At 40.0% G+C, this 25,631-nt stretch overlaps 1 protein-coding gene across 1 annotated transcript in view; it reads left to right on the top strand.

Moving 5' to 3' along the window:
• The window catches only part of LOC114666374 (mitochondrial basic amino acids transporter), a 36,177-nt gene extending 11,983 nt beyond the window's left edge, over nucleotides 1-24,194 (top strand). The window contains exons 2-4 of the mRNA XM_028821210.2: nucleotides 11,556-11,599; nucleotides 13,958-14,041; nucleotides 22,204-24,194. Coding sequence (XP_028677043.1) covers nucleotides 11,556-11,599; nucleotides 13,958-14,041; nucleotides 22,204-22,950 — 875 coding nt within the window. The 3' untranslated portion in view covers nucleotides 22,951-24,194. The remainder of the gene's footprint in view (nucleotides 1-11,555; nucleotides 11,600-13,957; nucleotides 14,042-22,203) is intronic.
• Nucleotides 24,195-25,631: the final 1,437 nt, after the last annotated feature.

The following is a 25,631-nucleotide window of genomic DNA, read 5'->3' as shown; positions in this document are numbered from 1 at the left end:
GGATTTGTCCATTTCAGCGAGCATTGGGCACGAGTCTGAAACAATCCGTGGACGAGGCATCAGCTCATCGCAAGGTGAATACAAGCCCACACATACACGCTGGCGTCATTTTAGTGTAACCAAATCTGCATATCTTTGGAAAGAAACCGGAGCGCACTGTGGAAACCCAGCAGGAAAACATGTAAACTCCAGGCAGGGAATATCAGCGACGTGACTCCCTGCAAGACAGCAGCGCTCACGCTCCGCCACTGTGTCACCCCCTTGTGTGTAATTAACAGTATTCATTATTTAAACGAAATTACCGATTTATCTGTAAAATGTAACATACATACTTCAATGCATTTCATCATGAAAGTGATATCAAGTATAAATCTGAGGATTCTAAATGTGCAGAGAGTTGGAATATCATACATTTAATGTGCTCAGTATGGTGATCTATTGCTGTTTGGCACTGCTATCAATACCGGAGGAAACCCTAGAAAAAAAGACGGTACAGAAGACGGTATGTGTGACTTTTAAAATGTATTGTGTCATTACGATCGGGAATGTGCCACACTTGAATATAAAAGCACCACAAATGCATTTGTATGTCGGCATTTTGCTTCACCACTTTAAACCATTCATCAATCATCGAAGCGCGCACACTGATTTCGTAGGATCCACAAAGCGGCTTTCTGTCACATGTAGATAGTAACCAGAGACTCTGATGTCACATTCCAACTTTTAGCACACTGTGCCCCCCAACTTTTTGCTGGTACTGCAACCCGCGCACGCGTCGCGTTAATTTCTGAGGACCTGCTCAGAGGATGCATCAAATGAACACTGGAAACGCATGGCAGCCATGAGGCGGGCGCATACGCGTTCTGAGCGTGAAGTATAAATGAGCCCTAAAGCTGACTGGCACATTTCTTCATCATCATCCTGCCTTTCCATGTCTGTCTCATTTCCTAATTTCTGATACTGTTCTTGGTCCTGTTTTACTCCTTCCAACAGCATGCTTATCTCTTTAGACTGGTTGTATCTGTGTTTTAATATTGCTATGGCTGCTTAGTCAGTAACCTTTTGTAATCTTCCAGTCACAATGTGAAACTTGTCCAAAGGGTGTGAAACTTGTTCAACATGCAAGTTAGCCTTGAAGATTGCCACCCTGCCTTCAAAGCAGTTTATAGACTTTTAGATAGATAGATAGATAGATAGATAGATACTTTATTAATCCCAATGGGAAATTCACATTCTTCAGCAGCAGCATACTGATACAATAAATAATATTAAATTAAAGAATGATAATAATACAGGTGAAAAAAAACAGACAATAACTATGTATAATGTTAAATATTAACGTTTACCCCCCCTGGTGGAATTAAAGAGTCGCATAGTTTGGGGGAGGAACGATCTCCATAATCTGTCTGTGGAGCAGGACAGTGACAGCAGTCTGTCGCTGAAGCTGCTCTTCTGTCTGGAGATGACATTATTTAGTGGATGCAGTGGATTCTCCATAATTGATAGGAGCCTGCTGAGCGCCCTTCGCTCTGCCACAGATGTTAAACTGTCCAGCTCCATGCCAACAATAGAGCCTGCCTTCCTCACCAGTTTGTCCAGGCGTGAGGCGTCTTTCCTCTTAATGCTGCCTCCCCAGCACACCACTGCGTAGAAGAGGGCGCTCGCCACAACTGTTTGATAGAACATCTGCAGCATCTTATTGCAGATGTTGAAGGAAGCCAGCCTTCTAAGGAAGTATAACCGGCTTTGTCCTTTCTTGCACAGCGCATCAGTATTGGCAGTCCAGTCTAATTTATCATCCAGCTGCACTCCCAGATATTTATAGGTCTGCACCATCTGCAGACCATTTACACTCCAAGCTTGAGAAATTCCATTGTTTACCTTCTCAAATGGTTGTGCACATATATATGAAAATGGTAAATTGAATAGGAATTGGCAAGGACCCAGTGGTTTAGTATGATGGTTGTCAAATTCAGCCCTGTTCCAACCAACTTCACAATCCATGAGTCATTTTTAACTAGTTTTGATCTCATTTTTTAATTGGTTGAACTTTCTTCTTTTTTCTTATAGTGCATTCAGAAAAGTGCAGAAGTTGTGAGATTTATAAGAAACTAGCAAAATACCCGCGCTTTGCAGCGGTGAAGTACTACTTTAAAATTTTAAATAATAAACTGAGGGAAAATGTACCAATAATTATTTGTTAAGGATCTCTTTGTATACCACGTTGTCAGTTCGCCCCTCCGGTTGTAATATGACCAAGCTGAGCTTACTCTTGAGCATGCAACGTATAGTTGGCCATGTGAAAAGCAATCTTGCCTCAAATCAATGCCAACCTTTTGTAGGGTCTCTCCCTGAGACTTATTAATTGTCATTGCGAAGCAGAGCCTTACTGGAAATTGGAGGCGTTTGAATTGAAATGGGAGATCAGAGGGTATAACGGGGATGCGAGGAATAAAAACTCTCTCCCCTGAGCCACCACCAGTAAAAATAGTTGCCTCAATTAGGTTCTTTTGCAAGCATGTGACCTGAAGTCTCGTGCCATTACAAAGTTTCAGTGGCTGTAAGTTTCTCAGTAACATTATTGGTGCCCCAACCTTCAAAATTAGATTATGCTCAGGAGTGCCTGGAGGATTCAGAGTGTGGACCGAGCTGCAGGCTATGGACGTATATATGTACGTAAGTAGGATTCAGTTAGCATTGGGAACCCGCGTACCAAATTTCTTGAAGGTGGGCCCATTAAGTAACGCCCATTAAGTAACAAAGACCGTTGGAAAGTTCAATATGGCGGCCGACAGTGGTGTCATACCACCGAAATAAGTACGTACATCGGTTTCGGTTAGCGCAGGGAAGCCGCCTACCAAATTTCGTGAAGATGGGGCCATAAATAAGAAAGTTTAACATGGCAGACATTGTCCACCGTTATGACTGTTATGTGTAGAATTTCGAAATGAAACCTGCTTAACTTTTGTAAGTAAGCTGTAAGGAATGAGCCTGCCAAATTTCAGCCTTCTACCTACACGGGAAGTTGGAGAGTTAGTGATGAGTGAGTAAGTGAGGGCTTTGCCTTTTATTAGTATAGATGTAGATATATTGTAGTTTTCCCATATCTTTTAATTGCATAACTTTCTCCCTCTATCCATCCAGTTGCAAATCCTGAACAGATTCCAGGGAAGGTCAGTGCCTATCACAACAAGTATTTTGGTTTTCAAACACTTTTGTTGAAGTTTTCTGTATTAATTATGTCTAACGGTTGTTAAAATGGGCTTTGCACATTAAATATACCTTGAGGCAAGGTACATTTTTGCTACCTCCTAACAAGCATGCTCCCAACCTCTCTAACAATGAACAAACAAATAAATAATTTATCATTTCATTTTCCAACCCGCTTTATCCAGACCATGGTCGCAGGTTGGAGACCAGCATAGGGCGCAAGGCAGGAAGAAAGCCTGGGCAGGGCCCGAGCCCATCGTAAGTGAACAAACACACACTAGGGATAATGTAGCAGTGCCATTTTACCTAACATGCATGTCTTTGAACATCGGGAGGAAATTAGAGCACCCAGAGAATGCCCGCGCAGATATGGGTAGAACATTAAAACTCCATGCAGGGAGAACCCAGGATGGAAACCTTGGTCTCCTTTCTGCGATGCAGCAGCTCTACCAATGCACCACCATGCCACCTGTATATTATGCCTGCAGAATATTAGGTTTACAAACAAAACAAACAAAAATCTTTCACCCCCTCCATTTTTATTCATTTGATTCAGCATAACTGAATGCAAGACAAAAATCTAGTGTTTTGCAAACTGTTTTGCTCATCTTGTGCTTTTCTCTGGCCCTTTCAAATTGTATCCTGTGAGCTAAAAGGTGCCTTCCCTTTTTTTAAACTAAATCCATATTACAAACTTGAGATTCATTTAACATTTGTACATGTGACTGGCACCTTAACATTCCAGAAATAAAAAATCATTCTAAAGTGACAAGCAATATACATACAACATGTAAAAAATCAGGAAAATGAATGGTGGTATAATGCTAATTCACTTAGCTTCAATGTGCACATATTTTGAATTGATTTTTCTTGGAAGCTTACAGTGTGGCAAAGCCATGAGATCTGCATTGTGAGGTATTTGAAACTTTTAATGAAAGTATTTCTCACAGTTTTTAAAGGTAGTGTGTAAATAAGGAACTGGATGTGCATGTTGAAACAGTCAGTGCCAAAGGGAAGCTATTTGTGTGTTCTTATTAGTAAATAATCTGTTAAATAACTAAGACATTAATTAAAAAAATAAATAAATGAATTCTTAGCTAAGCTAAGCATTCAGCCTTATTTGCTACAGATGTAGCATAAGCAGTTTAATTTCTGGATTGATACTAAAATAGAAGCTGATGAATAACTGCTTACTTAGCTAAGGTAGGAGTTGAAATAAAAGAATAAATTATTTGGGATGACCCCTGCATTCACTGATTCAGGGTACTATAACTTTTAACACTTTACAAAGTTTAATAAAATTTGGTTCTAGACAGACAAACATTACATGCCATGAGATTCATTGTGGCTTCATTGTCACAAAGTTGCACTGTATTGGCTGCATATAGGGAGTGTCCACCCAATGAAAAATTATTTAAAAAAAATAACATAATAATAATTACATTAGTAAATAATAGTTCAGCACTGCTTATTTTGACATTTAGTTGCCTTCCCTAAATATTCGAATGTCTACCACAGGACCTCGTAGTAACACGACTGGTTCACTTCTCCTTTTGCAATTGGGGGGAGGTGGGGAATGCTTTCATCTAATTCAGGAGTGCTCAGCGCTGAGCCTGAGGGGGCTACGCTAGCTGCAGATTTTTGTTTCAACTCCTTTCCATTTTTATGTATCATGCTGTTATTTCTCAGTGTATTACTCAATCCCTTCATTCCAAAAATTTGTATCAGGATTTATTTGCTTCTCAGAAGAACTCATGCAATCAATATATGATAAACCTGTCCATTTATGTTAAATTCATTAAACCTTGTAGGATTTTTTTTTTAAAACTGAGGCAATAAATGCATGAAAAGTAAATAACTGTGTTTTAACTAAAATAGAAGTTAAATTAAAGGCTAGAATAAACACTTGCAGGCATCCAGGACCAGAGCAAAGCCCCACTGTAATCATTGAAGCAAGCATCATGTGACCATGTCTTGGAGTAATTGTGCTTTTATGGTTTAGGCAGAGAGTGAGAACGCTTTTCAGTGTCCCTCCATTTTCCAGATATGTTTGGATAGCAAACATTGTTTTGTTGGAGCTAGACTTGAACTCCTAATCATCACTGTCTTGATTTAAAAATAAGAATTACTTTTTGCTGCATATGTCACAATTTGAAAAAAAAAATGCTTTACTTTCATGTTGTAGACCGGGTTTAGTTTCAAAATAAACACACATTCATGCAAACACTACTCTAAAAGATGCAGGATCAGCTGAACGTCAACTCCCTTAACACCTAACTTTCATATCACAGTTATAAAAGTCTTTTAAAGTGTTTGTGTCTGTCTCACTAATGCAGTCTGTTTTCCTCTAGCTTTGAGGTTTTGTTCTTTCTGGTCTGTCTCGAATGTGGTATTGCCGCCACTCTCTAGTGGAGCAGTTCTGAAGAAGATGGTTTTAAGTTTTATGAAGTCTTAGTAGAGTAAAACACAGTTGAGTTTTATTGAAGGTTATTTTTGCTGAAAGACTAAACCAGTTTCTACTACTTCAAGAATAAAGTGTGCTTTTAAAAAGAATTTTATTTGTTCAACTCTGAGCCCAGAATGTGACAAAATGTTTAAAGCTGATGTCACATTATGTGATTTTTTTTTTTTTTTTAGTTGTGGGGCATGTCAGACTTCCCACCTGTAGCTGCTGATCTTGACCTTGGACCATTTCAGTTTAAACAACCAAGCATGTCTAACTTGCTGACTGCGTGCCTGACTTTCCCAGCAGTTCACCCCGTTTTGTGTCCGCCCAGCCAATAACTTGCAGCTCAACAGAGCAGGCTCTGCATGAACGGTTAACAAGTACAACCACAATCTTTGTCCCCCACACCCCATCTTTTACCATACTGTTATGACATCAGATAGACAAGCTTGTCCAGAACACCTGCAGCATCGAGGAATAAGGAATACATGTATTGTACTTCCAGTTGAGCATTCAATGGTTGTCCACTCTAATGTGCACAGAGCCTACCCCTACAACTAAAGACTCGCTAGGATTATATAAGTAAAGGCTATGGCTCAAAATTGCTGGAAGAGTAGAGTAATGTCACACGGCCTTAAGAAGAGTTAGTCACTACCTGTGCATTATACCAGGTCTTGTTCTGAGGAATTATGAGGTTGACTTTCCTGGGATATCTTGCTCTGGCTTGTTCACATATATGCTCAACTAGACAATAAACTGGTAAATGTATGGAGGAGGATTTCAAATCCATTATGACAAATGCAACAGGAAGGGCTTTGCTTCATCTGATACCACATAAAATGACCATTTGAATAAAGTGTACAAAATGTTTGTTTATAATTGGACTGTTTGCAGAGTTCAATACATATCATTACCATTTTACATTGAGATTAGGATCAGTTTTCTACAGGAAAGTAGAGTCTACAAATGTCCTTCTCCCCAAACCACCACCAAAAACCTTTGTATAACCTATCAAACATATCTTACATTGTTGCAGCCCTAATTTTTTGTATTCCGCTACAAACCCATTTAATTCCCTTTTGAACCATGAACATCTGATCAGAGGCTACTGATTCTGCTGAAGCATGAAAACAGCATTTTGGTCAGCACATTCCTAAGAAGTCAGGAGAGTTCTTTTATGTTTGTTTGCATGCGATCTTTGACCTCCTAAGCAAGGTGCCGAGCACAGTGGCCTAGAGTGGTAGCTACGAGGATTGCCCGGTTTTACAGAACAGAATGCACACACCCTCTGACAGACCAATCGCTGATGACCTGAATTACATACACTGTTTGTTTTTTCTTGATGTGCTGCCAAAATTAGCTAGTGTTACCAACCAGGTGATTTGAATGGTTGCTTTATGCAGTTCTTCTCCGATTTCAAAATGCAAAGCACTAGAAGTAAAATGGAGTGGTCTGTATGGTGTGGGATTTGAATGTAGTGGTTTATCTGAAGGGAACAGATGCCTAAACAGAAACATGTCCTAGAGGTTAGTGACTGCTTATGGGTCAGTGATCCTCACCCATCCACCCACACTTTTGCAACATATAATTCGATTATAGAGTTACAGGACCATCCGCTGCAAGTTGGTGGCTGCAAAAATCTGGTTGGGGTGGCAATCCATATCTGGGTATAATTGCAGTCTCATGTGCCAGTCACTTTGCACTGCCATGTCTCTAGGATGTGAAGGGAAAATTGGAGCAGATATCGAAACAAGCAAGATCCATGCGGACAATAACCAAGCTGTGATCTGAGCCACTATGCTGCCCCTATAATATATTCAAACTTAACCTGGTAACTCCTTCATGATAGTAGTGGATGTGCTATCTTATTGCATGGAAAACATGGTATGTCTTGGATTGAAGCGGATGGTGGAATCTAGTGCATCTCATACATACTACCAACATATATTCCTAATTGATTTCCCTAAGTCTAGTTCAGGGTTGAGGAAGAGCTTATGTTTATCCCTGTAACATCCTCTGCACATTAGCAGCCATCCCTAGATGAGAAATCCCTCATTCACTGTAGTTAAAAACTTGGCACTGCTAAGCCTGGTCTTCTTTCTGAGTCTACACTTAAAGGTCAGAGCTTGATCATCTTTATTCCCCTCTGAATATAAAGTCTTGCTAATCCTTGTCTGATCAAGCCCTTTGTTTCAGATATGTGTTGTGTTAATTTCTTAGAAGACCAGGACTACATTTGAACTTTTAATTTCACAATTGCCTCACTTGTAGGGCTTTCGATATCCTATATTGACAGACAAGCCTGCGGAGCACAGCAGATTTTTTCCCCTCCTTCATGCTCACACCATTCTGATGAAATTGTGAACTCTGCATGTTATCAGTTCATGCTGTCTGTTCCCTTTAGAGACCAGGATCAGAGTTCAACAAAATTCATTTTCTTAATTTCTTCATGAAGTCTGAGGTTTTGTCTAAATCATTGTATTGTGTATTAAAGTGTTCTGATTAAGGAAAGGATCATACAGGTTTGGGGAGACAACTTAAAATGAAGCAGATATGGATGGCAATTTCCAAGGGTATCCTTCAAAAAGGCGAGCTTCAATTGGGCGCGGCGAATAAAGTCGCGCGTAAATAAAGGCGAGCTTCAAAAGGGCGACCTCAATTGAGCGAATGTTTTAATATTCTTGCTTTCGCCTTTTTATACGTTCAATCATTGCCTTTATCTAATAAATTTTCTGTAATAATTTTGTTGTGTTTGCCTTTATTCACTGCGCCCAATTGAGGTCACCCTTTTGAAGCTCGCCTTTATTTACGTGCACCTTTATTCGCCACGCCCAATTGAGGTTGCCCTTTTGAAGCTTGCCTTTTTGTGCATGCCCTTATTGAATAGAACCTTGCACCCTATGCTGCTGGAATCAAACCTGAATAGGCAGGTTTGATAATGGATAAAATGTAAAAGTAAGTATTGTAATAAAGTGATTCATTGAATCATTTCTTGGGTACATGTTACAAAACTAGTCATGGAGCTTGGTATGATGTTTATTTGGATACATTCTTTGTATTTTTTTGCCTTATTTTTCAAACTTGAAAACCAGCAGCTGAGCTAATCCATCATCTCAAGTCTCCTTGACTATTATGAAATCTGCAAGTTGCAGCATATCCCAACAGCCCTGGGCTAATAGCAGACTCAGCCTAGGAGGAATCATCTACCCATTGCATTGAAAACTTGACACCTGCCCATCCTTATTTCATATTTAAAGATGTAAAACTTGAGTTAATCAGTTTCTGTAAATGTGTGGTCAGAGGGGAGATTTAGTGAACTGCAATTCACTCGAGTCTGCATACTTTTGACTGGCTTTGTGTGCTTTATGTGAACTTGTTGCTTTGTTGTATATAGGTTAAACTTTACTGTGTTACTGCTACTATTTACACTTGGTATTCTGGTTTGAGTTGCCTCAGCAGTGGAGCATGCTATTTTTTATATTACTTCTTTAAATGTATCCAGTGGATTTAAATGCAATAGGTGGCATTGTGGGGCAGATACTGTTCAGGCCTAGTCTTTGTCTATTGACATTCTTATTGGTGGTCTGGAGCTTTTTTTATAGGTACTCTGGTTTTCTTCCACATACACAAAATATGTGTCAAATTTCTTGACCACACAAAACTGTCCAAGTAAACATTTTGCTGGTGAATGAATGTAAAATTAATTCAGTTTTCTGTAACTGTTCATATAGTAACATAAAGGTGAGTTGGATGTGCTTCACATAAACTGTCTTTGGAAACAAAACAGGTATGAATAAACTATAGCAGTAACAGAGCTGGAGTCCCTGTGTGTGGCCTGCATGTCCTGTTCATTTGGATCTCTCTTTAAGCTTCTACATGAACAGAGACATTCTGATTGCTTCATATCACAAGCTGTGCACCTGTTTGTCAGTTCGGTGAAAAAATAACAAGTTCTGGTTATGAACCTGCTTGGACAGTAAATCACGTGGTGTTTTGCTAACGTGGAGTAAATAAGTTGCCCACAACTCCACCTTCTTTCCTAGGGTGAGCAGGTTTCAGAATGTTTGGTGAAAGTCTTCGTTTTTTTTTTCTTTAATTTAACAGCAATTGAATTTTATGTCCTGATGTGATCTAGTAGCTGCTGTGGCCTCTGTTGGTTTTAGGACTAGGAGTGTGGCCAGACAGGATCACACTGGACTATGTAAGCCACAAAATTGCTAGTTTGACTACTGACTACTTAGGTCATACTGGTTAAGGTTTCTTACTGAAAAAATATGGTAACATCTGGTATTAAGATTGCTGTGATAACTAACTACAGGGGTGAAAAATAGCTGTAGTATCCTCTATATTCTTGCAAACCTAAAATGTCAATTTTTGTTTTATCCATCCATCCAATTTTCAACTTGTGGCATCCAGACTTAATACTGATAAAGTTGTATATAAAGCATAAAATCACCCTGTGTCTCGCATGTTTTTTTTACAGGGCACACTTGCATGTTCATCTATACATTTTCTTGGACTGTCTGATTACAAATTGTGGGACACTGTGTTTTGGGTTCATTCCATTATAAACCATCTGAGCCCTGAGATTGAAAAGTGACTCCACACTTCACAGCTGGCTTGTGCATCTTTTGTAAGAATGTAGTGTGTATTTATTTTTTTGATAAATTTTATAGCAGAAATTTAAAAATGTGCGTGTTACTCTGAACTAGAGAGAGAGAGAGGGAGCATGTGATGATAGCCCATTGCCACACCCACCACATGACAGACCACCTGGATTGAGACCTGAGTGCTGTGGGTGACAGCTCAGCACCACACTGGAACAGTGCGAGGTTTTTTTTACGGTGACTGGAGTGCCAATCCTGTCACCAATCCCCAATTTTTCCCTGAAAGTTGGAGGACCTGCTAGGTGCAGATTAACGTCACACCCAGGATGAAGCAATTGCAGGTTAAGGGCCTTGCTCAAGGGCCCAACAGAGTAGAGTCACTTCTGGCATTTACAGGATTCTGAGCTAGCTATAGCCAAAAAAGAACAGTTTTCTACTGTTCGAGATGTTTATTTTGAAGAGCACTGTTTTCCTTGGTATGCCCACAATCGTACCCCTTTTGTTCTTTCTCTTCGTTGTGTTCATGAATATACCTCATTCTCCCTGACCTGGCAGAATATTTTGTCTCTTTTTTTTATAGTTAAATGACCTCTCTTGAAGAGCAGCAATGGTGCTAAATTTCATCCAACTGGACTCTCTGGCCTCCATCATTCCATGGTCATTGTGTTTTAGAAAAGATTTTGGAATGGTTTGCTCCTTCACGGCCTTCACTGTCGTTCCCCAGTAAATGAAAGAGTGGTCTCGTGGGAGAGTAGCAAAATGTTGCTAGCATATTTGAGGGTAGGCATCTGCAGGGTGCCATAGGGGCATTTTTTAATTAAATGAATACAGTGAATTTTGAAGGGGCCTTAAAGTTTTAATTTATCCTTTATTGATAGTGGTGAGAGTACTGGGCATTGATTTCCTGTTTTCCTCTGAATTAACTACTGCTTGATGATGCTTCTTGGTAGTGTACATATTTTAGCCCCTTTTGGAGGTGGTACACTACAGTTAAACACAAATACTCCCTGAATCCATTCGAGGGCCATTGTGGCATCTGTCGAATATCAGAGCAGGAGTGCATGCAAGGCGGGAGCCAGGTCTGGATGGAACAGCAGTCCATCATGGGAAACTAACTTAAACAGACTGCACCAGTTTTACAGTTACTGTACCATTTAGCCTAAGCTAGGTTTGTTTGGGGATGAAGGCCTGATACAAATACTCTGCCAAAAATGAAACTTAAGGTTTCTTTGTGTTTATAGGTTTCAGCCATATGAGAATGTCCTAACTACTCCTGTCTGATTTGGTTTCAGGGGCAGCAGGAGTGCTTGTTGGACATCCCTTCGATACAGTCAAGGTGAGTTGGCAAAACAATGCTAGATGACAATGCAATAAAAACTTCTAGAAGGTGCAATCTGGTAGGCTTATACTTAGACATTTTGCACCATTGCTGGGAGGCTGGTGGGGGTGTTTACTTCTGGTCTCTATAGAATTAAACATAAAAATTTATTTTTAGTATTTCAGATAACGGATAGATGGATTCAATGATCTTTGACTCAGATAATCAGCTATAAAAAATAACTCCAGCGATAGTGTTCTGGGGCACCATCTGGTGCAGTGAAGCATTTAATCCTGCATAAGTCATGAAGTCAATGAACGGCACACACACGCACACTCGCTCACCCATACAGTGCCAGTTTGTGGCTGCAGTTTAACCCAACATGCATGTCCTTGGGACGTGAAAGGAACAATTGTGATTGCTGTGTAGAGTTTACATGTGCTGGACTCTGGAATTAAGAAGTGGCAGCACGAACAACTGTAGCACTTTGCAACCCTAAATAAGTAAATGCCGAAATTAAAAGAAATTTATATTGTGTATTAATGCAGGTCTTAGTTACTTGAAGTTTTCCAAATTATAAATGAGTACAACCTTTTGGTATTTAACCAGAATGGCCATTTCTTAAAATGATGTTGCTTATTGCGGATTTCTGTGTTACTCTGTGTGACTGTTGAATGTGACGATTGCTCAGCAGGTGAGACCAAACTGCTCTGCCAGTTGGTTGCCTTGTGTTTCACATGCACCAGAACACCCACTCCTGACCAACTCGGTCAAAAAATAGTTGTTTGTATTAAATTGCCAGCTGTAGCCAATCCCTGTAGGGCTGACTTGTGGCAACACAGTGTTAAAATTGTTAATGTGTCAATGACATTGAAGGAGGTCGTCAAAGGGACCCCTGGTGCTGTTAAATAGGCAGTCCATTAGCCTCATATGGCCTGCCAAGATAGCATTTCTGGTCTACAGACCTCTGGTGTATAGGCATAGACCCATTTGCCTTAATATGTTTTGTGCATTTGAACAATTAAACATGGGGTGCAGCTTTCCAACTAGCCTTAGTTGCTTCATTAATGTTCACAGAGCTGTGCAGCACAGGGCCTATACTGGTAACTTTGGGCATCAGTTAGAAGCCTTTCCAGGATGGAGCATCAGTCTATCGCAAGGCTGTTGGGTGCTATAAAATGTTCTCTGTGCACCTGTATTGCACAAATACTACCAAAAAATAAACCTCAGAAATCCTACAGTTGATGTCCAAAGACAATCAAGAGGATAACCTGCCCTTCTCCTCGTATTAACAGTGAACAAACTGTTGTAGATTTGGTCACAATAGGTTTTCAAATGACTGATCCCTAATCTCAGGAGCTGGGAGAAGTCGTGAGATCCAGTGTTAAAAGAATGTGAAGAAGCCCAAACTAAAAAGCAAAATACAGTTAAAGTTGATAGGAGTGGGCTGCATTACTGTAGTAATGACTGAGTTTTATTCAAACCAACTCAATACAATTTTAGAGTGGCGAAGAGTAGCATTGAGTGCAAGGCAAGAATGAGTCCTGCATAGAGTCCACTCCCTTACAGCTGACCAGTTTAGAGTCACTACTGTGTCTCACCGGAGTATCTTTGGGGGGTGCTTGTAAACCATTAAATGTTGAACACCGGAAGAAGATGCAGTCTTGATAAGGAGTGATTATGCCAGGATTTGAATCCATTAGTGTGGAATCATGAGGTGACAGCACTAAATTCTGTGCCGTAGTACTGCTCAGCCTGTTTACACATACAAACAAATTACCCCTGCCCTGCGTGCTCTCTAACATTTAATTCATGTGGGGCATTGCAGTTTTTGGTTTTGTGTTGTAGACACCATTTTCTGCTGATACATTTAGGATCTGTGTGCAAGGGTACTTTATAAGTTTCTAAAGGCCTTAAATAACAATTGATAATGTGTGAATTTTGGTTTGATGCTTCAGGGTGTGAACACTTCCTAAGTTTTTGCAATGTCGTGGCGGGTAATAATTTTCTGTATGCCTTTTAACTGCCTTTATTTTTGAGCCAGGGGCTGTCTTCATTAACAGCAAAAGTGTTACTTTGTTGTAGATGAGGGATAAGCCTCTTCCTGAAGGAGTTACCTAGTAAGTACTGTCTCGGTGGATCCTTGTTTTTGATTTTTGTGCTAAAGACACTACTTTTTATTTACTATCCTTTTTTTTTATTTTATAAGTTATTGCCGATTTTATTGTTTGTAAAACTTCATTACACTGAAGTGAATCATTTGTCAAGTGTTGAGCTAAGTATTACCGATTAATTTTTTTTTAATCCACTGATATGCCAGTTAGGAATTTATCCTGAATGACGTTGTGGTTAACATCTCCCCTTGTGCTTTGGCAGGTACGCCTTCAGGTTCAGAGTGTGGACAAGCCTCTTTACCGAGGGACGTTCCACTGCTTTCAGTCCATCGTGAGGCAGGAATCGGTAAGTATTTGGACATCAATCACTTTCAACATGACATACCATTGATGTAGCACCACATCCAAAAAGCAGATGGCTGACATTTATCCACCATTATATTTATCTTGGGTATTTTCATTTATATAGTACTTCCAGCAATCAAGATTGCACCTTCCTCACAAGGTTCGTATTGTGTAAGAAATGGTCTCATGTAAATATTGTTTCAAGATTTCCAGTACTGCTCTGAGATTCCTGTCAATAGGCTGTGGTAACACAAGGGTGACCTCCACCTGACATCTCCCTTTCCATGTCATCTGACTCTCTTGTCGCTTGTTTTAGCTCTCTTGTAACCTGAGAAGCTGATTGACAAAACCATGTGCTACACTAGAAATGGAATTATGGGCTCAAAGCAGTTTAATCCTCTCTGAGTCTTTCACAGCAAAGCACAGTACATGTTATCTCCGTTAGATGCAACACCATTCAAGTTTTTACTGCAGGTCACTTCTAGTTTACTGTTATCTTCCTGGTCCTGAACACAAGTCACATAAATGTGATCCAAAATCCAGGTTACTTAACTCTGAACCGTTTGCTGGTAATAAACTAATTCTGCTAGATGGCTGCATATGCTGTACAATCAAGCTGATTGCCACTAGAATACAACACTACTAATTGCTACAATGACAATAAAGATATTGATTGATTTGATTGATTGATTAACAATGAAGTATTTCCAAGGAAATATCTTGTCTGTACCCACCTCACGCTGTAAGTGTACTTCAGCAACCTTTGTTTTTTTTTTTTTAAATGCCAAATCGCATCAGTTATGTCCTCCGTAAAAGACAGTAAATGTATTTTTTTAACTGCCCTTTATAATTTTGTGGAAATTTTTGCACCTTAGAAGGAGGACGTGGCATGATGGTATAACCATGACCAGAAAAGGATTTGAACATTTCCATTTGAGATGATGGCATTGTCTCCCTGCGATTGGCATGACCTTGTTGTGTTTTTTTTTTTTTTTTTTTTTATGGGTTTTCCCCTCACACAAAAGAGAGGCCGGGGAGGCCAATTGGTGACAATATATCAGCTGGCCTCTGCATATGTCCTTTGAATTTGCAGCAACTTCAGAGTTGATTTCCGTTTTGGGCCTCGGCATCATAAGGCATTGACTCCAGCAAATCTGGACTGTATTGCTTTGAGGATGGATAGAAGGATCAAACTTCAGCATGTAGCACACTCATATTAGTTGGCACTGCTGCCTCTCGGCTCCTGAATTCTGTGAGCAGACTCTGTCGGTGTGTAACATGTTCTCCCTGTGTGAGTACGTCAGCCCTCATCCCCAATGTGCAATAGTATTGCAGCTGGATAAATATTGTGTCTTCTAGATCAGTGGTTCTCAGACTTGGTCCTGGGGACTCCCATGTCGCTGCAGGTTTTTGTTCCAGCCTGATTCACAATCAAGGAGTCATTTTACCTCTAATTGACCTCATTGTTTAATGAGCTGCTCTTTTCTGTTATTCTTCTTTCAGTGAAGCACAAGATTTTTTTTTTTAAATAAACATTTCTAAGATGTACAGAAATATTAGTATTTTTTGCTGTGGATATAAATGCTATAAACTTTAGGGTTTTTATTTGTAGTTTGTTCCCTTAATTGTGTCCTAATAATGACATTAACAATAAGCAGTGCAGATAACTGGACCAACGACAGTAAATGCTATGAGCTGCAACTATGTACTTCATCTCCAGTTCCACTAATGTGCTCGTCTGCCTTAATAAAAAGATGTGTGCCTGTTTGTCTGTCTGGTTGCTGTGTCTCTGTCATTCCAAAAGATGGTGCAGCACAAACATTTTTAGTAATAAAATACATTTCATTTATCATTCCAACAACTGGCACATCACAAACATTAACACTGCTTTTACGAATCCCATACCAAATGGCACATGCATTGCATGGTGCACTGCAAATGCTAACACTGAGGTCAACTTTGATTACTTAGATTTCAACCCATCTTAGAATAGCTAGTTGATAAATAGTAGAGTAAATAACCTGGAAAATTAGAGGAAAATCATGAATAAAAAAAAAAAAGTTGCTCAAAAAGCATCCCTTTGTAACATACATTGCATGCTTGGTGCATTCTAATAAATATTTCCCCTACTTAATGTAGAAAATGACAAAACTACAGTAACCCCAAAACACAGAAACTGGGAAATATCAGCTTGCTTAATCAGCCTAAAGGTCCAATTAAAAACAGAAGTCAGTTCAAACAAAAACCTGCAACCACATGGGGTCCTCAGGGCTGAATTTTAGAACATCTGGTCTAGAGTCATTAGAAGCCTTTGGCGCAACTGTACTCAAGTTTAAGTTGGAACAACCTTTATCTGTTTCTCCTTTCCCTAGTCGTTCAAAACAAAGTGAACTGGTTTATTTAGATGCATGAGTCTGAACTCTAAACCATTCAGTTTAAGAAGGCACACTCGCCAGCCCCCATGTCTTGAACTCCTTCCCAAAAATCAACCAAAATACTGGTGCTGTCATTCCTGTCGGAGCCCTGTTGTTATGCCCAGTGAGTTGGCAGAAAAGCTGGATTCAGCAATATGAAGCTTCCTGTAATTGCTGTACTACTGCATTCTTGTGAAACACTTGATAGTAAGCAAGTATTTTCCTGTATGGGAGAAATACAACTTGGAGAACCACTGAAATGGACTTGATCAGACTTTCAGTCTTGAGCCTCATTTTTATAAAGACATCTCCAGTAAGAGCCCTTCTTGATGTAATCTGATCCTTGGCCATCCGTATAAGATTGTCTTTCATTTAACACAGACAGACTCCTCAAGTTTACTTGTCTGAGCCCACCAACATGACAGTGCTGTAAGTGAACCCTTCCTCTCTGCTGACAATGGAAAGTTTGTCTGCTGACAAAGTTGTATATGGATGCCCTCTGCTGGGCACATTACATCACAGCCGGTCACCTTATTCATGAGAACTCTGGTCTCCTTTTTGCAAGGATATCAGTAATTTTATATTCACCTTTGTGTTGAAATCAAAGAACAATTAGTTTGTTCATAAAGATAAACTTGCACAAAAGCACAGAATTATATGTGTACAGCACATGTAAAGTGAGAGAATTGTAAAAAAAACAAGTGAGTTAGCAAGCGGCCTTTCATGACACAGTTAAATACACGTCCAAGGAGACAGTGCTGCAGTGAAGCACAACAGAAAGTACAGTGATCCCTCGCTATATCGCGCTTCGCCTTTCGCGGCTTCACTCTATCGCGGATTTTATATGTAAGCATATTTAAATATATATCGCAGATTTTTTGCTGGTTCGCGGATTTCTGCGGACAATGGGTCTTTTAATTTCTGGTCCATGCTTCCTCAGTTGGTTTGCCCAGTTGATTTCATACAAGGGACGCTATTGGCAGATGGCTGAGAAGCTACCCAGCTTACTTTTTTTTCTCTCTCTCTCTCTCTCTCTCTCTTGCGCTGACATTTTCTGATCCTGACGTAGAGGGTGTGAGCAGGGGGGCTGTTCGCACACCTAGACGATACGGACGCTCGTCTAAAAATGCTGAAAGATTATCTTCACGTTGCTCCCTTCTGTGCAGCTGCTTCGTGAAGCGACATGCTGCACGGTGCTTCGCATACTTAAAAGCTCGAAGGGCACGTATTGATTTTTGATTGTTTGTTTTTCTCTGTCTCTCTATCTCTATCTCTGCTCCTGACGGAGGGGGTGTGAGCTGCCGCCTTCAACAGCTTTGTGCCGCGGTGCTTCGCATACTTAAAAGCCAAACAGCCCTATTGATTTGTTTGCTCCTTTGAAGAGGAAGATATGTTTGCATTCTTTTAATTCTGAGACTGAACTGTCATCTCTATCTTGTCATGGAGCACAGTTTAAACTTTTGAAAAAGAGACAAATGTTTGTTTGCAGTGTTTGAATAACGTTCCTGTTTCTCTACAACCTGCTGTGTTTCTGCGCAAATCTGTGACCCAAGCATGACAATATAAAAATAACCATATAAACATATGGTTTCTACTTCGCGGATTTTCTTATTTCGCGGGTGGCTCTGGAACGCAACCCCCGTGATGGAGGAGGGATTACTGTATATATCTGACGTCACCCTGATGTTCCTTCCATCTGCAGTCTTCTCATGTGTCCTCAGCATGGTCAGTTTCACTTACACTACACTTCCTATTTGACAGGCTCATACTGTTTCCATGTCTACACATTAATACACAATAACACATGGTCTTTGATCGTTTGGTTTAGTAAAATGGCAATAACCTACATCAACTGTGGGCCTCTAGCCCTAACGCAGCAGACTGGCAATGTCCGTCAATTTCTTATATTTATTTGACTGATGTTTTTATATAAACTTCATTATTTATAACCATTGTTTTCAAATTTCTACATTTGAATTTGCAGTAGAACTGAAGAGCACCCTTACTGTAGCTGCGTCTTTTCTAGGCTCCCAAAATCAAGCAGCTACTGAGTTGGCAAGGTAGGCTCTAGCATGCACAACAAAAGAAATTTCTCAGTCCATTCAAGTTCATTTAAAAAAAAAAAAAAAAAAAGGTTTAGTGAAAATTCAAACCAAAATAGTTCACACAAAAATAGAGAAAAGGTTATTACACGTGCAGAATAAAAGTCAAAAAGGGAAAAAATGTTTCTTCTACTAACTTAGCTTTTTCTTGTTAAAATTCCATTACTTTCTATACTTAAAGTTTGTGTTATTTCTCTATTGCAAACTTGCATATCCTTTACTTAATATATTCAGTATATTCTGTATGTATGGCAAATTCAATACAGTTAATACATTTGAAACTGTTTGCCCTCCATGTCTTACAAGCTTCAAGCCAGATCGTAAACTGGAACTATTCTTTTGTCAGAGGGACAAGAAATAATTAGAATATTCCATTTATAGTTTAGCTTGTGGGGGTTATAATAAAACCTCCCATAGCCTATGCATGAATACAGTATATAAGCAAACATTGTAATATAACTAAAAATACTTCTATCAATTTAACATAACCTTAGTAACTAACAAATGGCTCTTAGACTTACGTTTTTCAGTTCTGTGCAGACCTTATCAAACCATTTTCTGCTTCTACATCTTCACTACAGGGCTTTAGGTCCTGTAGCACTGGCTGCAAAGCAAAAAACCAATCCTGGAAGGAGTTCCATGCCATCACAGTACACAATTTAGCATCACTAATCAACCTACCATGCTGATTTGTAGGAGAAAAGCCACTTTGACATGGAGAGAACATGCATATATCATAAAGACAAAGACCAGCTTTGGGTAACTGCACTAACCTCTGTGTAATCCTGCTTCCCACTTAACATTCACCCTTTCATAAACTACTCTAGCAAGTGATAGCAAAATATATGGTGGTTGAGTTATTTATTCTTCAGTGCTGTTGTAATTACGGAAAGATACAGTAATTTAAAGTCAAAAGAAAAGTTACTTGTATTTAGAACATTGTGACAAGAACAGGCCATTTGGCCCAACAAGCTTGTTAAGGATTGATTGACCTGTTCACCTAGATTTTTCAAAATAGCCTCAAATTGAGATTTGAAGGTCACCAAGTCCTACTGTCCACCACACTACTTGGTAATTTATTCCATGTGTCAGTGATTCTTTTTGTACAGAACACTTTTCTACCATTTTTACAAAATCTTCCCTCGCCTTTTGAACCATGTTTGTGTGTTCATAATGCAGAACTAATTTTTAAGTAACAGCTGGGATCCACTGTGCTAATAATTCCTTTCATAATTTTAAATGATTTGGTCATGTCATTTCATAATCCTGGTCTTCTTAAACTAAAAAAGTTGAGCTCCTTTAATCTCTTCATCGCTCGTGCCATAATCAGCCTAGTTGCTCTGCTATGGACTTTCTCTAGTGCTGCTGCATCTTTTTTTATAATATGGAGTCCAAAACTGAAGACAGTACTCTAAGGTTTGTCTGCATGGTTATCTGCACCTTGTGTTGATCACTCAAACATTAAAGTACAGAAGGACATGTGGGATAAGCAACATCTCATACAGCCTATGAGGATATTCATTTATCTCTGCCCATTTTGTGTAGCCTCCGTTCACCGGGTGCCCAATATGGTAAACAATGCAGAAGAGGATGAGGGTGTTGGGGGACTTGTATCCACCCCTTATTTAGGTTTTATTTCTGGTTATCTTTTTACCACTCATGTCATGGACTACATACCCAAGCAATCCTGTATGATGGTCTGTTCCACTGTAAGCTCCTCAGTGCATTTGAGGCTGCAAAGATGAAAGTTGGCCAGTCTGGAATAGTGAGGTCCACTCTTATCTGCGTTGCTTTCTAAGCTGTCAGATCTTTTAAGAATCTTCTGAATTGAGTCTAAATGAATTATAGTCACAGGGAAACTGGTGTAGTTAATTACTTAATTTTGTCTGATCAGACTTTTTCTGGCCCCAGTTAATGAATTTTTAAAGTAGTGGGGTCTGGAGACTAGTCTGGCAAGCTTGGCTGCCAAGCAGGCACTGTCCCTGGATGTGGGTGCCCTCATCTTGTGAATGTGGTATCAATGAAAGTGTTGGGGATCTAAAGATTACCTTCAAGGAATTGAAGGCTTGTGCTTGGACTGTGCATGTTAACCTTAGCCATGTATCATTTTATGAAACCCGACCGTGTGCACTCCTCAGCATACAGTCTTGTGAAAAAGTAAGTACACCCGATGAAATGTGTTGTCTTTTTCAACATATTTGAACATGCAAACAGTAGATTTTCACACAAACAGTACGGACAAATAAAGGTAATATACTTGAATAAAACACAAGGAAAATTGGTCGTCTTAATCATTTATTCAACAAAAATCTCAATCAACGTAATAGTCATCTGGGAAAAAAGTAAGTCCACCTATGGCCTCAGAAGTTGGTATTGCCCCCTGTAGCAAAAATGAGTTCTTGTAGGTGTTTTGCAAAACTACCCATCAGTCTCTGACATTGACTCAAGTGATATTTTTTACCATCCCTTGATGCAAGATATTTGTGGGTTTTCTTGCATGTGCCACCAGTTTTAAATCCTCCTACAACATTTCAATGGGATTCAAATCCAAGGCCTTGACCAGGCCAGTCCACAAGACTCCATTTCTTTCTTTTGAGCCATTCCTTGGTGTATTGCTAGGGTGTGTAGGATCATTAACAAGTTAAAAAGTCAATTTCCACTTGAACTATTTCAGCAAATGTCCTTACATTCTCCTCAAACTTCGACATGATGCAGAATTTATAGTTGACTCGATAACTGCAAGCTGCTCAGGGCGTTAGACCATAACCTTTCCACCACTGTGCTTCACATTTGGTGTGAGGTTCTTCTCCTGAAATGCTGTCTTCAGTTTGCACCAAACATGTCTACTGTTACTGTCACCAAACAACCCTATCTTTACATTGATCCAGAAGGCTTGTTCTTTGACTAGCTGTTCAGTGGCAAAGTGTAGTCTTGACCTAATGTTCTTACTGGACAGCAAAAGCTCTTTCCTGGCATTCCTCGCATGCAGGTCAAATTTGTACTCCCTCTTGCGAATTGTAGATACGTGCTTTGAAACTAAAAAGTGAGATCTTCAGGTAAATCTTGCAAAAGTTAGTGTCTAACTTTCTGTTCTTGGGCTTAATTGTCTGGGCCAGCCAGTCCTGGACAAATTAGCAGTTGTGTGAAATCCACATTGGTTGTAGACAATTTTCCTTTGTGATTTCAAATAAATTTATTGAGTTCAAATAATTTAAATCCCCAACCTTATTTTTGAGGGCCTTGGAGAGCTCTTTTGATCTTGACTTGATAACGAGGTTCTAATTATTGGTACTGAATCTGGAACACTTGATTCTAATCTTATGGATCTGAAGTGGTGATAAATGCAGGGGTGAACTTATTTTTTCCATGTGACAAATCAGCATTTTTTGTTTATTTAGATCATGAGAATGAATTCACCATGTTGATTTTATGTGTCATTTGTTCCAGTAGATCACCTTTATTTGTGGGCACTGTTCACATGAAGATCTTACGTTTGTCTGTTCAAATATGTTGAAAAAGTCAACAGTTTCCATTGGGGGTATTTACTTTTTCACATGACTAGCCCAGTAGAGTGGTCTTCATTCTAACCGTGTATTCTCATCTCCTGTCCACTTTTAGCTCTGATCTTGTTTTGGTTTTTTTTCCAGGTCCTGGGACTTTTTAAGGGGATCGGCTCCCCCATGATGGGACTGACCTTCATCAATGCTATTGTGTTTGGGGTGCAGGGCAATGTTATGCGCCGACTTGGCAAGGATACGCCACAAAACCAATTCCTTGCTGGCTCAGCTGCAGGAGCCATCCAGTGTGTTGTCTGTTGTCCAATGGAGTTGGCCAAGACGCGCATGCAGCTGCAGGGTACGGGGGAATACAAGTCCAAGAAGCGCCTCTACAAGAACTCGTTGGACTGCCTTGTGAGAATCTACCAGAAGGAAGGAGTACGGGGCATCAACCGCGGCATGTTGACCACCCTTATGCGTGAGACGCCAGCCTTCGGCATCTACTTCCTCACCTATGACTACCTGACCCGCTCTTTGGGCTGTGACCCAGATGACTCTTACATGATTCCCAAACTGCTGTTTGCAGGGGGCATGTCTGGCATCGCATCATGGTTGTCCACTTACCCTGCGGACGTGATCAAGTCCCGGCTTCAGGCAGACGGGGTGGGTGGGGTGAACCAATACAAAGGGATCATGGACTGTGTCCAACAAAGCCTCGCCAAAGAAGGCTGGCGAGTGTTCACGCGGGGACTGACGTCCACCCTCCTCCGAGCCTTTCCAGTTAACGCAGCCACATTTGCCACTGTTACGCTCTTCCTCATGTACATGAGAGCTGAAGAAGGCGGCGTGAAGGAGTGTGAGGCCTCCCCCACAATGCAGCAGCCCTCTAGTTTGTGAATGGCACAGCTCGTTTTATTAAGGAGTCTATTTTTATAAGCGAGGTATCCATGTAAATAGGTCCCGTTTTTACGGCACTCGTGAGATTGCATATATTTAGTTTTTCTCTCTCATTTTGGCCTTATTTGCAAAAACTAGAATTCCGTGTTCATGTAAGCTCTTTGCAGTTGGGAATGTCTTCTGTAAATATGATCCGTTTTATTCTTCTGCAACACATTTTAATCGACAGCTGGTGAAAGTCACCTATGAGGTGTGCTCCACTTGCTTCTGTACAGGGGCTTTTTTATTTTTATTAAGCCCATTTTTCGGACTGTCATTCTGAGCTGCTATTTTTTTTTTTTTAACTCTTCTGGAGTTAATGGTTAACTCCAAAAACGTTTTAAACAAGTTATATTTTTATCTTCCATATTTATGTGTTATGTGGATGCAAAAAGGAAAATACAAAGCACACTTTCGCAAAGAGTCTGAAGCAATACAAGTCTCGGCAGAGAGACTGGCTTAGCTGGCAGGGCCAGCCAGACCACCATGAATTCACGTGGACATAGCTTGGGGTGGTGCACTGGAGTGATAAGGGTGCCATTTAAGACGAGCAGAGAGGACGGCAGAGTGACTCGAACTGAGGGCGTCCTTCTCCCCCAATTTTTACATTTTTGTTATTGTGTAAGAGGATGGCACTGCTAAAAATGAAAGGACAACTCCTGGAAGCAGCAGCCCGTACGTACCCTTCCACTGTCCACCAGTCGCCATTCCCTACGTAGTACTGCAGCACACCAGGACTCAAAACCGTTTATAGAGGAGAAGTTCCTATTATTGTGTTATGTTGATCAGATTTTGAGTTATTTTGACCGAAACCATATGGTCAAAGCTTATCAATGGTTCAAAAGAACCTTTTGACCAAGAGAATAGTTTGATGCTGTATATTTTATTTTTATGAAGAACAAAAACACACCGTCAAAAGGAAGGTCTGTTGCATCTTCCACTCTTTAAAGTGAAGAAAGTAATGAATGGAGATGTTGGCTGTTCTCCATGGTGAGGTGAGTGTGGTCAGCAAGGTGGTCCGACGGGACTTTAAAGCTAAGTATTTTATATTGGCGGTGTGAGGTAGGATGGAGGTGCAAGCAAACAATCCAGTATTGTGTGTTTCTACAATTACCAAATATGTACTGCATTGTTCTGAACCTGTGTACCAAAGTATTGTATATGACTGGAAACAAAGGAAGAAATAAAATATTAAGGTATTGAAATGTTTTTTGGGGCTCAAATTAATCTGAAAGCTTAAGAGCTCCTCAAACTGAGCTGAACAAGTGGCTTAAAACTGACAGGGGCTTTGAAGCTCCATTTTCAGATGGTCGTACAAGTCCTGTGCGTATCCATCTTGGGTGGTTATCCTCCAGAATTTGTGTGGAAAAGGCACCCATAAAACTGGACAAGGGGTGTTTTGAAAAGTTTTGGTGATTATGATAGGCAGCTTCAAGCGGAGCAGAACTATAATTTGAGATGGACTGCATCATTTAGTTATGTGGAGAAACATGAAACAAACTTTTATTGAATTTAGTGTGTTTAGTCACTTAATCATGCTGACACATTGCATACTTTGCTGATTTTCATTTGTGCTCAACACCTGACGTTTCTCATTTCAGTGTCCAAACTGTATTCGGACAGCAGTGAATGACCCACTGGCCCTTAAACCTTTCACCGTGTTTGTCACTGACTGCACTGGGGTATCCATCTCCAGTCCTGGAGGGCTATGGTGGCTGCAGGTTTTCCTTCCTGCCGCCATCTTAATCAGTGACCAGGTTCTGCTGTTCAAGGGTAAGTTTTGGTATTTTTCCCCAAGTCAAATTTATTTCTTCACAAACATTGTGTGTGTTTAATGTATAAAATAAGCATTTTCTACACAAAATTGTGTTCCAAAGTCCATTGTTTTCTTTAAAAAAAAAAAATCGTGTCTTGCCCAGACAGGGGCTTTACAATTGACACAATGAAGCACAAAGCACCACCAGAAAATAAAAGCCTAAAACTTACCAAAAATGTCCTCTTGAGCTTCAGTAAAAGAAAACCCATCTTCTGAGTTTCTGACTCATATTTATGACAACAAAAGGGATCTGGAAATAATCATTTTAGTGGATATTTTCAATTTCTGCATGGGATTAATAAAGTTTGTCTAATCTAAGTTGATATTCCTCGTACTATTCCTCTCAAGGGAGGGATACAGTCACTTGTGAGTTCTCACATAATTATGGAAGTAAATCAAAATGAAACTAACCACCTGGCATGAACTGTGATTTGATTTGTCAGGAAACCACACCCCCCTGGGGTGAAAGGTTATTGCAAAAGAGCACAAGTGCTGAGGTAGCACACACACAGTTGGTCTTCTTTTAAAATGGCAGAATCCCGTTATACTGTTTTGTGTGTGTGTGTGTGTTAAGTCACGTATAAGCTATTTTACTGTGTGTGTGTAATTGCTTAGTTTGAAGAATGGACTCATTCGGTAAAAAGGCTTTTCTTTTCCAGCTTTGTCCGAGCCCAGCTAATTCCAATGTAAAATGCCAGTGGGGGCAAGGTCATTCTTTAAAAATGTACAGAAAATGCTGGACTTTAGAACACGATTTTGTGCAGCAAATGCATATATAAAATGTTTGGGAAGAAGTAACTTCAACATGAAAAATACCAAACTTTTC

Source organism: Erpetoichthys calabaricus, chromosome 16 (genome assembly GCF_900747795.2).
Source record: "Erpetoichthys calabaricus chromosome 16, fErpCal1.3, whole genome shotgun sequence".
Taxonomy (NCBI): domain Eukaryota; kingdom Metazoa; phylum Chordata; class Cladistia; order Polypteriformes; family Polypteridae; genus Erpetoichthys; species Erpetoichthys calabaricus.
Note: the sequence above shows the minus strand (reverse complement) of the source record. Positions and strands in the feature narration are given on the sequence as shown.